Below are 12,645 nucleotides of genomic sequence, written 5' to 3' on the forward strand. Positions count from 1 at the left end.
GAGCAGGCTTTGTCAGGAATAGGAGAAATACTTATGTTCATTTAAAATATAGGAAGACATGAGAATGGCCCTTTGCTTTGGGAGACAAAATAGAGAAGGCTTCTTCTCCTTACTCCCTCCCAGGGCTATGATTAGCTGGAGGCATCAACTGCATGTCTGATTCTTTGAGTAAGGTAGCTTGCTGAAGAACAGTGGCTCTTGTCAGCTCCTGGGCCTGCTCCTAGGATGGGTGCAAAGTGCTAGGTTCTCAATACCTGTCCTCTCCCCAGTATGTTTCTGGAAACACGTGACCCATGGGAGGTACTGTGGAGAGGACACTGGTTTACAGACATGGCATCCTGAACTTGGGATCTCTTTAAGGCATACCCCGCCACATCCTATGACAGGTACCAATGTGCAGAGAGGGGAGGGACCCCAGCCCCTAATTCCTTTCACTGGCCTGCTTTTCATCTGTCCTTTGCTTATCAGTTTTGTTGCCCAGAGGAAGAAGACTTAATCTCTTCTGTGAGTTATAAAGTCCAGTCCAGTAGGGCCAAGGCAGCAGTTTAAGGAAAAGGAAAGACCAGACTCCAAAGCTAGACAGACCTGGAGTTGAGTCCCATCTTCACTTTACTGGTGTTTGGCATTGGGCTAGCAACTCCACCTCCCTAAACCTCTGTTTTCTCTTTGGTAAAATGTGGACTGTCTCACAGTTAAGTGTGAGGAATTCAGTGACAAACTGTCACATCACAGAGATTCAAAATGTTAGTTTCTTTCTCCTTCCTTTTTTCCTGTGAACTCCAGGATTTTTTTCTTTTAAGAGAAGTAGGCTATAGCAGCTAGTGTGAGGTCTGCAGTCAGACTATCAGGATTTGAATCCTGGAGAGGTCACTTATTGGCCGTGTGACCTTGGGCCAGTTAATTAACTTGTTTGTGCCCTGGTTTCCTCAACTGTAAAATGAGACTAGTTGTGAGGATTAAATAAGTTAATATATGTAAAAGTGCTTGGAACTGTCCCTATGCGGTCAATTAATTTTAGCAGCTATTGTTATTAGAATATAGGAGAGCTTATAGGAGCTGATAAACTGAAGATGAGGATGGGGAGCCAGAACCTCCGCTCCCCCACCCAACTCTGGGGACTCTGTGACCACGTGGAGGAGACAGAAGCTCCCAGGGACCAAGACTAATTGCTGTGGAAGATAAGGTTCTAGTGCCCAATTGGAAGGGACAGGAACTAATAAAGCAAGAAGAAGGGAGTGAAGAAAGAGAGATAGGCCTCGAGTGGCTCCGGGAAGCTGGCAGAAGCCAGGACTTGCTCTAGAGCTGATTTAAAACAAAATTACAAAACACGTGTGCGATTTCTGCAGGCAGAAGGAAGAGGAGGAGAAGACAGGAAAGTGTTTAAAGGAGCCTGCCCTCTTTGCAGGCACCGGCTTGGACCTGGCCCCACAGTCAAGCAGGTGGCCGGGACCGCTGTCTGCCTGTCCTCGGGCCTCGGGTCCCGCCCACAGTCCAGCCAAGCAGGCGGACACAAGCTCTAGAAACGGGGGGCCGGGGCGGGGGCGGGCGGACTACAACTCCCGGCATACTCCGCGGCGGGCGGGCCGCTGCACCTGCTCAGTGGGGCCGCCCCGGGCGCCTGGGTATTGATTATTCCATTGTGTGGGACGCCTCGGCTCCAGCCAGTGAATGAGGCGGAGGAGTGAGGGCGAGGAGGAGGAGGAGGAGGAGGAGGGCGAGGAGGAGGAGGAGGAGGAGGGCGAGGAGGAGGAGGAGGAGGCAGGGAGCGAGCGAGTGCCCAGGGTGAATCAATGGAAACCCCCTCACGAAGCCGGGAAAACACTTCAGCCGCAGCCAAATAGCATTGATTATTTTCCTTCACTTCCCTCACCGCCGTGAATTTATTTATTTATTTTTTCCATCTCCGTCCCCGACGCCCCGGAGTGAGCGCTGGAGGGAGGGAGGAGGAGGGGAAAAAAAGGAATCAACACATCGGAGAAGTCCCTTCCAAGAGCCACCCCCTCCCCTCCCCGCCTCGCGCTGCTGGGCGGCCGCGGTTCGACTCCCGTCCCTGCTTCCAGCTGAGGTGTAAGTGCATCGATTTCCGATGCTGCTGGGTTGGTTTTTTTTCTCCTCTCCCTCTCTCTTCTTCCCTTCCTTGCTCTTTGGAAGCTTGAGACGGAGGGGAGAGGAGGCGCTCGGAGACTGCCGCTGGAGGGCACGGAGAGGGACGGGAAGGGACTGGGGGAGGGGACCCGGACGGACAGACGGACACACCGAGAGCCTGAGGAGAAGGAGGGACAGGGGTATGGGAGGGAAGGAGAGGGCCTGCGAGCGAGAATGGGGCGAAGAGAGAGATGCCGGGGTGGAGGTAGAGACGGGGAAGGGAAAGGTTTCGAGGCTGGACCAGGAGCCAGCCGGACAGATGGAGGGTAACGAGAGCCTAGACGGGCCGCGCCGAGCTGTGCAGGGAGCGGGGGTCCCGGAGGGAAGGGGAGGCCGGGGAGTGCGGGGGCTCGGAGCTGTCAGTCTGGAGGCGCCTGGGTCTCGGTGGCCCCCCGCCGGCCGCAGGATGGGGGAGGAACGGCGGCTAGCAGGCAGGCAGATGGATGGGCAAGCGCGCTGGGGGGGTGGGAGGGTGGGAGAGGACGTGGATACCCTTAATCTTCGATCTTAGGTTTTGCCAGAAGTTGAGTTGTTTGTTGGTTTGGGGGGGTTGGGTTTTGTTTGTTTTGTTTTGTTTTGGAAAGGTGTGAGTAGTAGGTGAGGGGAGGCCTCTACTCCTATTCAAGGTGAAGTGTGTCTCTCCTGGCCCCCAGCTCTCCATCTGCTCTTGTCTGTCCCTCTCTCTGAATAGCCCTATCAACGAGAACTCGACCACGCGTTTTGCTGCTCCTGTTGCCCCGCTGGTCTCTGTCCATGTGTCCCTACCTCTGGATTTTGACATTCTACACCTCATTCATTCTCCCCACCCATCCATCTCCGAGTCTGTCTGTGTGTCACTATCTCCGGATGTGACCTCCTACCCGGGTGATCCTTTCCCTGTGTGTCCCTGTCACTGTGTGTTACACCTTGGCTGCCTGACTGTTCTACCCACCTAGGACTCCATGCCCTTTCCTTCAGGGTCTGAATGGATATCTCTGGCCTTTTCAGGCCGCTTTGGAGTTTGCTTATCAGTCATGACTGATGTTTGTGGTAGTCACTGGTCAGAGGCCTGGAAGAGTGGAGGGATGGAGCAGATGTGTCTCCCCCAAGGATTCGAGTGCCCTTTCAGCATGGCCAGGATGGCCTCCTCTTCCATCTTCACCCAGGGAGCTTTGGAACTTCCTAGCATTGTTGACTGTCCCCTTTGCCATGTGCCTGTGTCCCCCATCAGGACCTCACCTCTGGTCTCCTGTGTGTCATCTGCCTCTCCAGGAGCTTCCCACCACAAACCTCTTCCTTTCTGACTTGGTTTTCCTCCCTTCCCTCACTTTACCATTATATATCATTTCATTTCCCCATTTTGTTTCACCCCCTTTTTTCCCCATCCCTGTCTCCCATGATCTCCTTTGCCTCTTCTTCACCCTTGTTCCCACAATCTGCACTCCTCCTACCGTTTATCCTTGGTCACCCTAAGTTTCTTGTATTCCTTACCTTCTCACCCAGCATTTTAACTGCAGCAGCGAATGTACCAGAGAGCAAAGGGGCTGGGGGAGTTGGGAAGTATGGTTTGTGAAAGCACATAAACAGGCCAAGAAATCAACTTACTGGACTTCCAGGGGCATAGAACCCCTTCATCAGTCAGGGCCATTATGTTCATTCACTGTCAACTTTGATTTTGTAAAGGGACGTTCTCTGGGATTCTAAGCTCCACCCTGCTTGGTTGCCCCTTATCTTTCAGTTCATTCTAGACATCTGTGGCTCTTTCTCTACCTTCTAATTCATCTTTTTCCTGGGTCCTCACTCTTTATCATATTTGGATTCAGCATGATTCTTTACGAGGCAGTTTTCATTAGTGTGACGGAAGCGATTGATATCTTATGCAAGGGGCCAGGTTCATTCAGCCTGAAGAATGGGAAAGGTGGATAAAGAGTCTGGAGAGTTTACCTTGTTTTACGCCCATTATTGTTTTTCCAGACTTCAGGAGCTTGAAGGGTAAAAGGAGGAGGTAGATATGGGCAGAAAATGGAAAATTTCAGAGGTGAATAGAGTGACAGAAAGGAAAGGGAGGCCGGGTGCAATAAATGCATGGGGTAGAGAAATGCATGACATGAGGAACGCGCAAAGGAAGGGATGAAAATACATGTGGAATGGGGGGGCAGGGGAGGAACCAAGGGGTGATTAATGAAAATTGGGAGAATGAAATAAAACATGAATTAATAGTGATACAGAAGGAGAGAGGGAGAGAAAGGATAGATTATTTCTCAAGAGGAAGGTCATCAGAAAAAGCAATATGAACTGAATAAATACAGTGGTAAAATGGGGGAAAGGAGGAATGGAAGAATAAGATGAGGTGGGAAAAGAGTATGGTACAAAGAAGGGAAATGGAAGGCAAAGGGAGGAGTGCTGAAGCAGATCAGAGCTGCACAGAGCTTGGTAGGGGGAGAGAGGAGAGATGAGATATCAAAGGAAACAAATGCCTCTGGTGTGAGAAGGACACAGCATGATGGATGCAAAGAGAGCACAGCAGGAGGGGCGATTTGGAAAAGAGGCAGAGCAGAAATACCACTGGGCAAAGCCCCAAAAGAGGGAGATGCCAAAGGAGAGGAGAGAGAGCGCAGAGATATCTGGTGAAGAGAAGGAGAGATTTGGCTCGTTCCATTGGCCAAATCCCTCACTACCCCCCCGGAGGCCTTTGCTTTTCAACCCCAAGCCAGGGCAACGTGAGCAAAGACATGAAAAAGTAGAATTCCCATTTACTTTAGCTGATAGGAACTGGAATCTTTCTAGCCCCCTGAGCACCAAAGACCTCCAGCCTCTGATGTCATAAACTGCTGGTGTTGCCTTGGCAACCTGACAGGGGTCCTCCCTCCATGATGTCAGAGCAGCCGGTGTTACCTTAAGACCCATAGAGGAGCAACTTGCTGCTTTGCTGGGGAGCTGCACACATATGGGGCTGGGGCCAGAGTCAAATCTGTAGGATTCCTGCATCTGGTAGCTTGACCTTGCCGCCCTGGAGCTGTTCTTAGCTCCAAATGAAGTCTTGTTTGTGAGCACCTGAGGTTCACTAGCGCCTGCAGGAGCAAGGGAAAGGGACCTCAGGAGACAGGGGCATTGAGGACGGGATGGTGGGACTGAAAAGCAGGAAAGAAGGAAGAGAGCTGGAAATGGCATTTACAGAATGTGAAAGGAGAAGGGCTCTGTGAGCAGGGAGGGGAGTCCCTGAAAATGTAAGATGAACCTTGCTTTGGGTTTAGGAATGGAGCCGGAAGCTGGAAATGCAGATTAGAGGGGATAGGAGCTGTGTGAGAGCTGTGTGAAGCAGGGATACAGAATAGGGAAGGATTCTGAAATGCCAGAGGGCATGGTGGAACTTGGCTGTGGAGGGAGGGGAAAAAAAAGGGGGACTCTGAGAGAAGCTGTCGGGTGAGAGATCCAGGGTGAGTCCTGTTGGCCATATGAGCAGGGGCTGCATCTGTCTAGTTTCCCATCGTTTTCCAGGACCTAGCACAATGTCTGTCACACAGAGGATGCTTAATATCTATTGGTCAAGAGGTCAAATTAATAGGGAGAGGCTAAGGAAAAGACTTGCCCACCTTCCTTTCACCCCGCCCCTCAGGCCTAAGTCTGCATAAATGGGCAAGCTGGGAAAGCAGACACTGAAGGAAAAGGCTGGAGGGGAGCAACTGTGAGATCTGAGGCAGAGAGAGGAGAGACTGGGTTAGGGGCCCACTTGGAAGCATCCAGGGCTGACTCTAGGGGCTGATCTGGGGAGTCTTTGCAGAGATAATGGGAGGAAAACATGAATGAACAGTCTTAGGAGCCCAGAAGGAAGATATGGAGGAGGCTAGAGAAAGGAGGTGGTTTCCAGAAAAGGTTGAGAGTTGTTTCTAAAGATAGAGTCGGAGATTTTGAATTGGAAGTAGCATCCTTACCCCACCCCATTCCCAATCGTGAAACCACAATTGAATCTGCCATATATAAATTAAGTACACACACACACACACACACACACGTGCGCACGCACGTGCTGATCACAAAGAGTTCATAAATCAATTCCAGGCCCATCCTAAACACCCTGTCCAAATCCAGACAATTACAAGGAAGTCAGCATTGGCCAAGTGGGCCAAAAGGCAGAAAGAGGCACAGACTTGGATGTAAGAAACCCTGTGAGGGATGGCCTTGACATCTGACTACGCAATGCGTTGCTGGAGTCGAGAGACATAAAGTAAAAGAGGGAGAGGCAGGAGATGCGGAGCTCATCACAGCTCTGAGGTCTGAAGGGCGGGGAGTCTAAACACGGAAGCCATAGAGGAGAAAGATGCACCCAATCAGGAATTATAACTTAACCTGTTCCTGTGGCAAATGGATCAAAGGAATCTAGGAAAGAAGCTCGGGATGAGAGGAAGCGAGCTGGGAGCCCTGGGGGAGAGTCTAGCTATAATAAGAAAGGCCAGGGCAGCTGGAGAAGGGGCCAGTGGGCGGGGGCCTGCAGGGAGGACAGCGGCGGCTGGATGCACTGTCAGCCACCGCCATGGACTTGGGCAGCACATATTTTGCAGCAGGCGACAGGCTGTCGACACGGCGGTCCTTTACCTCACTGTTAGAAACTCATTTCATTGATTTTTCCATCTTTCTTCTCTGGCTTCTCAGTCATCCCACCCCTCACTTTTCTAGAGCCCCTTGCCTCACTGTGGAAAGCCCCAGGGGACTGCCTGCCCACCCGTCTTCCCCCCCGCCAGGCTGGTGATACAGGGTGAAGGATTTAGAGGTGCCTTTCAGCACCCTGAGGTAATCCCATTGGCTCTCAGTATCCCCCTCTTATAAGCACTCGTGCAGACCAGGGCCTCTGTGTCCAGTTGTCTAGGGTGCCCAGTTAAGGGGTAACAGGGCTGAGATCCACCTGCTCTCCTGTCACCGAGCTGTACCACTGCCGTGCACCTGGAAGAAGACACCTTTTCCTAATCCCTCCCAAGACAGCTCGGCACCCCTCAAAATCTCTCTTTCAAAGTCAAATGAGAGAACAGGAGCTGCCTCTGTATTGGGGCAGGAATATGGTATTACACTGAAGCCAGGGTTCCAGCCTTGGAATCACAGCAGGGCCACCCAGTGGTACAGTGTTGGCACAGGGGCCTGTGAAATTAGAGGTCCATAAGTAGCAAGCACTCTCTGTGGAGAGAAGAGGGCATTCATATGCTGTGTCTGGTCCTCTGTGGCATTTTGATGTGCAGAGTAGGTGGGACAGGGGTGGGTGAAGAAACGTTTACTTCACGTGTGGACATTTCCCTGGTGCCTCCTCCAGTTACAGCCAACTACCCTCAGCCTCTCCCTTTGGGGCTGGCATTGGGCTAAAGGTCAAGAGTCAGTTGCCAATCATTTGGCTTCTCAGTGAAGGAGGGCAGAGGGTGTGACAGGAGTGTTAGGTTGTGTTTCCCTGAGGAACTGATGGGGTAAACGCCATTTCCATCCTCAGATTTTTCACTCCTTGTTTTGTTGGTGATGCACCCCTACCCCACCCCAGCCCCCAGTCTCAAGCCCAAGGCCCTCTGGCCACCCTCCTTTTTCTCTGGTCTTGGCAAGGTTGTTTCTCTGGGGCCCAGTGTGTCTTGAGTCTCAAGTGTCTGAGTCTAGATTCTGCTGCTTGCTTTGACTCGTGTGCCTGTCACGCCCCCCCCCCCCCCCCCATCACAGTTGTCTTCCTTTCTATCCAGCCATTTCCACGTTCTGTACCACTTTTCCTGCTTGGACCACAAACTGCTCCTTCCTCCCATCCCCAGCTTCATCAGGCTATGTGGTTTTCAAAACCTAGAGATAAATCCCGGTGATTTAGGGAAAGGAGTGTGCTTGAGGTTAGGAAGAGGGAAGACCAAGATACTGGTTCAGGATGGACGGGTCAGGGAGGAGTGGGAAAAGCGGAAGCAGGCTGAATAGGACGAGAAAGAGGGAGTCAAAGGTAAAAACCATGTGACTTGGAGCCGGGAGAGAGGTGGAGAGAAGGCCACGGCTTAAATGAAAAAGGAAGGAAGGCGGTAGGCTGAGGCTGCGAGGACTAAGAAACGGAAGAGAAAAAACCCGGAGCCTGACCCCCTGCAGAGAAATGACGGCCGAGTGGAGGAGGGAGGCCGAGCGGTTGTGGAAGAGGCTTAAGGCGGAAAAGGCAGGCGGCCGGCTCAGCCTCCGCGTCAGTCCTGAGTTCAAGCCGTGCCGGCTTTGACCCTTGTGGGAGGAACTGAAGTGGCAAATTAACGACGATAATGAAGTCACTGCACCTTGTTTGTCTTTGCTGGTTTCCCCTTGAGATTTGTCCTTTGGCCAGACGGGGCACCGTGGGGGAGGGGAGGGCCAGCAGCAGGGAAGGGCGGGGGAGGGGCGCGGAGAAGAGGGCGCGGAGGACAGACGGACCCGGGGAAAAAAGAGGGAGGGGGATGAGGAAAGGAGAGAGGAAGCCAGGAATGGAGGAGAGGAGGGACGGGGGACGAGGGAAGAGGAGGGCAGGGGAGAGAGGCGCGGAAAGACGGGAAGGGAAGAGAACAATGGGGAACGGGAGAGGGAAGCCTGGAAGGAGGAGCAGAGGACCGGGAGGGAGAGGAGCGGTGGCACGGGGAAATGGCGAGCCGGAGGGAAAGGATGTGGCCGGGGTGCGGGAGCTGCAGCTGGCGGGGCCGGGGGCGGGGCCTCATCTCCATCTCTAACGGCTGTGAAATGAGGTTAGCTCCATTAGAGGCGGTGAGAGTGTAACGAGATCACGCTCATTAGGGCTGGGCCATCCCAGTAATTACCACCACCCCAAACACGCCCGCGCCAGCCGGGCCACCGAGCACAAACAGGCACGCCAGGCACGTGGCAGCACACCCGCACAGGACACCACTTCTCGCTGAACGGGAAGCCCAGGGCCCACGCGGGTGTAACCGAGAGCCTCGGGGAGACCCTTCACTAACCCCGAAGAGGTGCCGGGACAGGGCTACACCCAGGCCCTCAGCCACACACACAATAAAAAGCAATAAACATACACGTACACCCGAACTCGGGGAATAAGACACGTGGACGCGCAATTATCGTTTCCATTTATTGATCACATGCAAAGTGCCAGTCTCAGTAATGATCGTCTCAACGGGCACAACTCCAGGAGGAACTATTCCCCATTCTACTTATGAAGCAACAAGCTTTAAGCAACCCACCCGAGGACATTTACATCATAGGGAATAGAACTAGAATTTGATTCCAGGTGTCTGACCTTAAAGGCTATGTTTTAAAATAATACCATACCGTTTTTTCTGAAGTTCATATGCTATTAAGAATACACATGTGTAGACTTCCAACTTTCAGAGAGGTTATCAGAAATCTGATACCCACCACAACCCCGCCCCCAGCAGAGAGAGAGAGAGAGAGAGAGAGAGAGAGAGGGAGAGAGAGAGAGAGAGAGAGAGACACACACACACGCGCGCGCGCGCGCGCGCACACACACACAGAATGGCCAGGGCCCGTGCATAGACTGCAATGCGAATAGCGCCCCCTGGAGTCGCACAAAGCAGTGGCCTGTTCTGGCCCATCTTAACACTAACTGGGAGAAGGCCATCTAACACTTTCAAGCTCAAAGGAGAGCATGACAGCACATATGCTCAAAGCAACACACATAAGAGCAGAGTAACACACTCAGACTCAAGGATCTCATTCAGAATGCTTACCAGCCAGAGCTCAGAAGCTTACAAATTAACTTGAGAGCAGAGCACTGGGGTCAGGCTACCTGAGGCCAATCTCAACTCTATTTTCCAAGTGTTAGACCTTAAAAATTACATAACCCATCTAACTCTTTCTATGTTTGTAAAATGGGAATGAGTAGCTGTATGTATTTTATCAGATTGTAGTGGAGGATTCGGTGATGTGATGCTTCCAGAGGGCTCAGCACAGTGCCTGACACAAGGTAAACATTTAAAGATACTATTATTATTAGTTGTTGTTGTTGTTTTAATAGTATTTAAACAGAGTCATTACTATCACAAGGGTTCATGCAGAATCAGAGAACCAGAAGGATTTATTTATATACACAGACACAATGGTATCCTTCCAAGTAATTCTAGAAGAATCGCACGTAATTCTTTTCAAGCTCAGGGAGATCAAAGATCTTCCGCAGAGGTCCCCCATGCCAGGATCAGATAGGATCCTGAATCTAAGTTCAAGGGCACAGCTCCCTGTCCCCTGGCTCTGGAGTGCTCATACAGAAGAAGGGTTCAGAGCTGGCTTTGCGTGGTTATCTAAGCCTGGGTCTCTCCAGTGCACCTACAAGATCACACAGCTCCACACTGCTGTCCTAACACTGTGGCATCATTGAGGGAGATGCACTGGCAAAGGCTCCAAGCCTCTCCACAACATCCTCTCCTCCAGCAGCAGACATACTGCAGCACATCTCAACAAAGCCACACAAATGTGGATGGATGTTCTCTGGTTGTGGTTTTAATGCACAGCTTCCCTTTTAGCCCTGTCTACTCCCTCCCACCCCCATCTTCTTCCTCTCAGCCTCTCCTTTCTCCTCACACCCCACCCAGTTCCCCCCCCACCCACCTTAAGCATCTCGCTTGCTCCATCCCTCTCACTGGGGACAGGCCACCTGCCCAATCTGCTGCCAAAACTGGGAGCCCTCAACGAGATTCAAGATTCTCCAAGATTCGGTATTTACATGTACAGATCGAGATCCAGCTCCCCGCTCCTTCCCTCCCTCTCCCTCCCTTCTTCCTCCATCCTCTTCTCTGCCTTGGCTGTCTTTCTTTACCCTCTATGATACTCCTTTTCCTGCCTGTCTCATTTCCTGCCATTCTTATTTTCTCTCTTTAGGACAAAAATTCTCTTGCACAAAGTAAACACTCCCCAAGTATTGGGGTGCCAGGGAGATGTCTAGGAGAGATAGGTAGAATTAAAATGGAGGAATAGGAGTACCTTTTTTTGTTTTCTTTTTAAATACAGAAGGTAAGCTTTAGAGACAGAGAAAGTGATAGTTTTAATGCAAGGAGAGGCCATAATAGTTCTGATGCAAGTGTGAGCCTGGGCAAAGCTTCCAGTCTCTGGTTTGGGATAATGGGATGTCTCTAGACGCAGCAATCAAGAGGGCCTGGTGAGAAATGAAGTCTGCTGCTGGGCAGACTAGATTTAAATCCTGCCCGCCAAAGAATCTGCCCTCAGTCGAAAAGGGCAGAGATGAGAGGATGAGTCCAGGTCAAGAAGGGGCAAGACAGAAGGAAAGCGTCAGCCTAGCTGCACATACCTTGCTCCCCTCTTGGGGTGGCGAGGGTGGAGAGCCAGAGAGAAGGAAAGAAACTGACCTGATAGACACCAGTATGGGCCCTTTTCACATGTTACCTGTACTAGTCTTCACAACAGCTGGGTAAGGACAGCGGTGGCAGCTATGTGATCTTGTAGGTGTACTGGAGAGACCCAGGCTCAGATAACAGCACAAAGCCAGCTGTAAACCCTTGTCCTGTAAGAGCACTTGGGAGTGAGGGCCAGGGAGTTTCCAGGTGAGAAAACAGAGTGGATAAGTAACTTACCAAGGCTGCACAGCTGGTGAGTGGCGGGGAGCCAGGACTGAACCTGGGTCTAAGTGAATCCATAGCCCATGTTCTTCCACTGCCTTAGAAAAGAAATCTCACCTGGTTAGAGTTTATTTGCTGTTGGTGCCGACTGATTCCCCCTAATGTGGGCACACACACTCCATCTTTCCTGCTTCTCTTCCCCTCCCCTCTGTGGCTGCCTCTTATAAGCAACAGGTTGAAACCGAAAGGGGAGAAGGGCAGGGCAAAGTTAGTGTGGAAGAGGGCAGGCTGGAGGCAGGGATTTCAGAGAGAAGAAAGAAAAGGTCCCTAAAATGGGCTCCAAGGAAAGAGGATAGGTGGAACAATTGGAAAAGTGAAAGGCAAAAATGTCTGGAGGGCTGGGGCTTGGAAATCACTGTATGCAAATTGTAAGCAAATGTGCCAGTGTCCTCTGGCCGACTTTGCTGGGGAAGACTTTGCCCTGTCGTTGGGTTTGAAGAAAAGAAAGGAGAGGGGGTTTTGTTTTTTATTTTAAGAAGGGGAGCTGGGAGGAGAAAGCCAGTCTGTCCCTGCGGGCCTGTCCTCTCCTCGGTGATGTTCCCTCCATAACCACTAGGGGGAAGTCGTGTCACTTTTCCACTCCAGCTCTGCCAGAGGTGGGAGGGGGCTCCAGCCCAGGGGAGTCCTGGTCTTGCTGGGGCTCCAGCTCCAGAGGAAGTGCCCCTGGCCAGCTTTGCCTCCAGTTCTACAGGCCCCACGGCCTGGCGCCTCCTCGGTGAGGGGCACATTCTTCCTTTGCTCAGGCCTCACTTCTTTGGTCCTTCCTTTGCCCTAGCTCCTTTGGCTCCTGTAATTCTCGGGTTCTGAAGTCTCAGAGTGTTGTCTTTTGCGGTCTCAGAGCCCGCCTTTGCAGCTTTCCACTTCACATCCAAGCCTTTCTGTCCCTCTCATAACGTCTTTCTTTGTAGCTCTCTGGGTCCTACTGTCTGTCCTGAAGCCT

At 51.8% G+C, this 12,645-nt stretch overlaps 1 protein-coding gene across 1 annotated transcript in view; it reads right to left on the bottom strand.

Moving 5' to 3' along the window:
• Nucleotides 1–11,694: 11,694 nt before the first annotated feature.
• NGDN (neuroguidin) overlaps nt 11,695–12,645 on the bottom strand; it is a 57,629-nt gene continuing 56,678 nt past the window's right edge. Inside the window, exon 13 of the mRNA XM_073800639.1 lies at nt 11,695–11,743. Within this exon, the coding sequence (XP_073656740.1) occupies nt 11,710–11,743 (34 nt within the window). The 3' untranslated portion in view covers nt 11,695–11,709. The remainder of the gene's footprint in view (nt 11,744–12,645) is intronic.

The sequence above is a fragment of the Tursiops truncatus genome, chromosome 2, assembly GCF_011762595.2.
Source record: "Tursiops truncatus isolate mTurTru1 chromosome 2, mTurTru1.mat.Y, whole genome shotgun sequence".
Taxonomy (NCBI): domain Eukaryota; kingdom Metazoa; phylum Chordata; class Mammalia; order Artiodactyla; family Delphinidae; genus Tursiops; species Tursiops truncatus.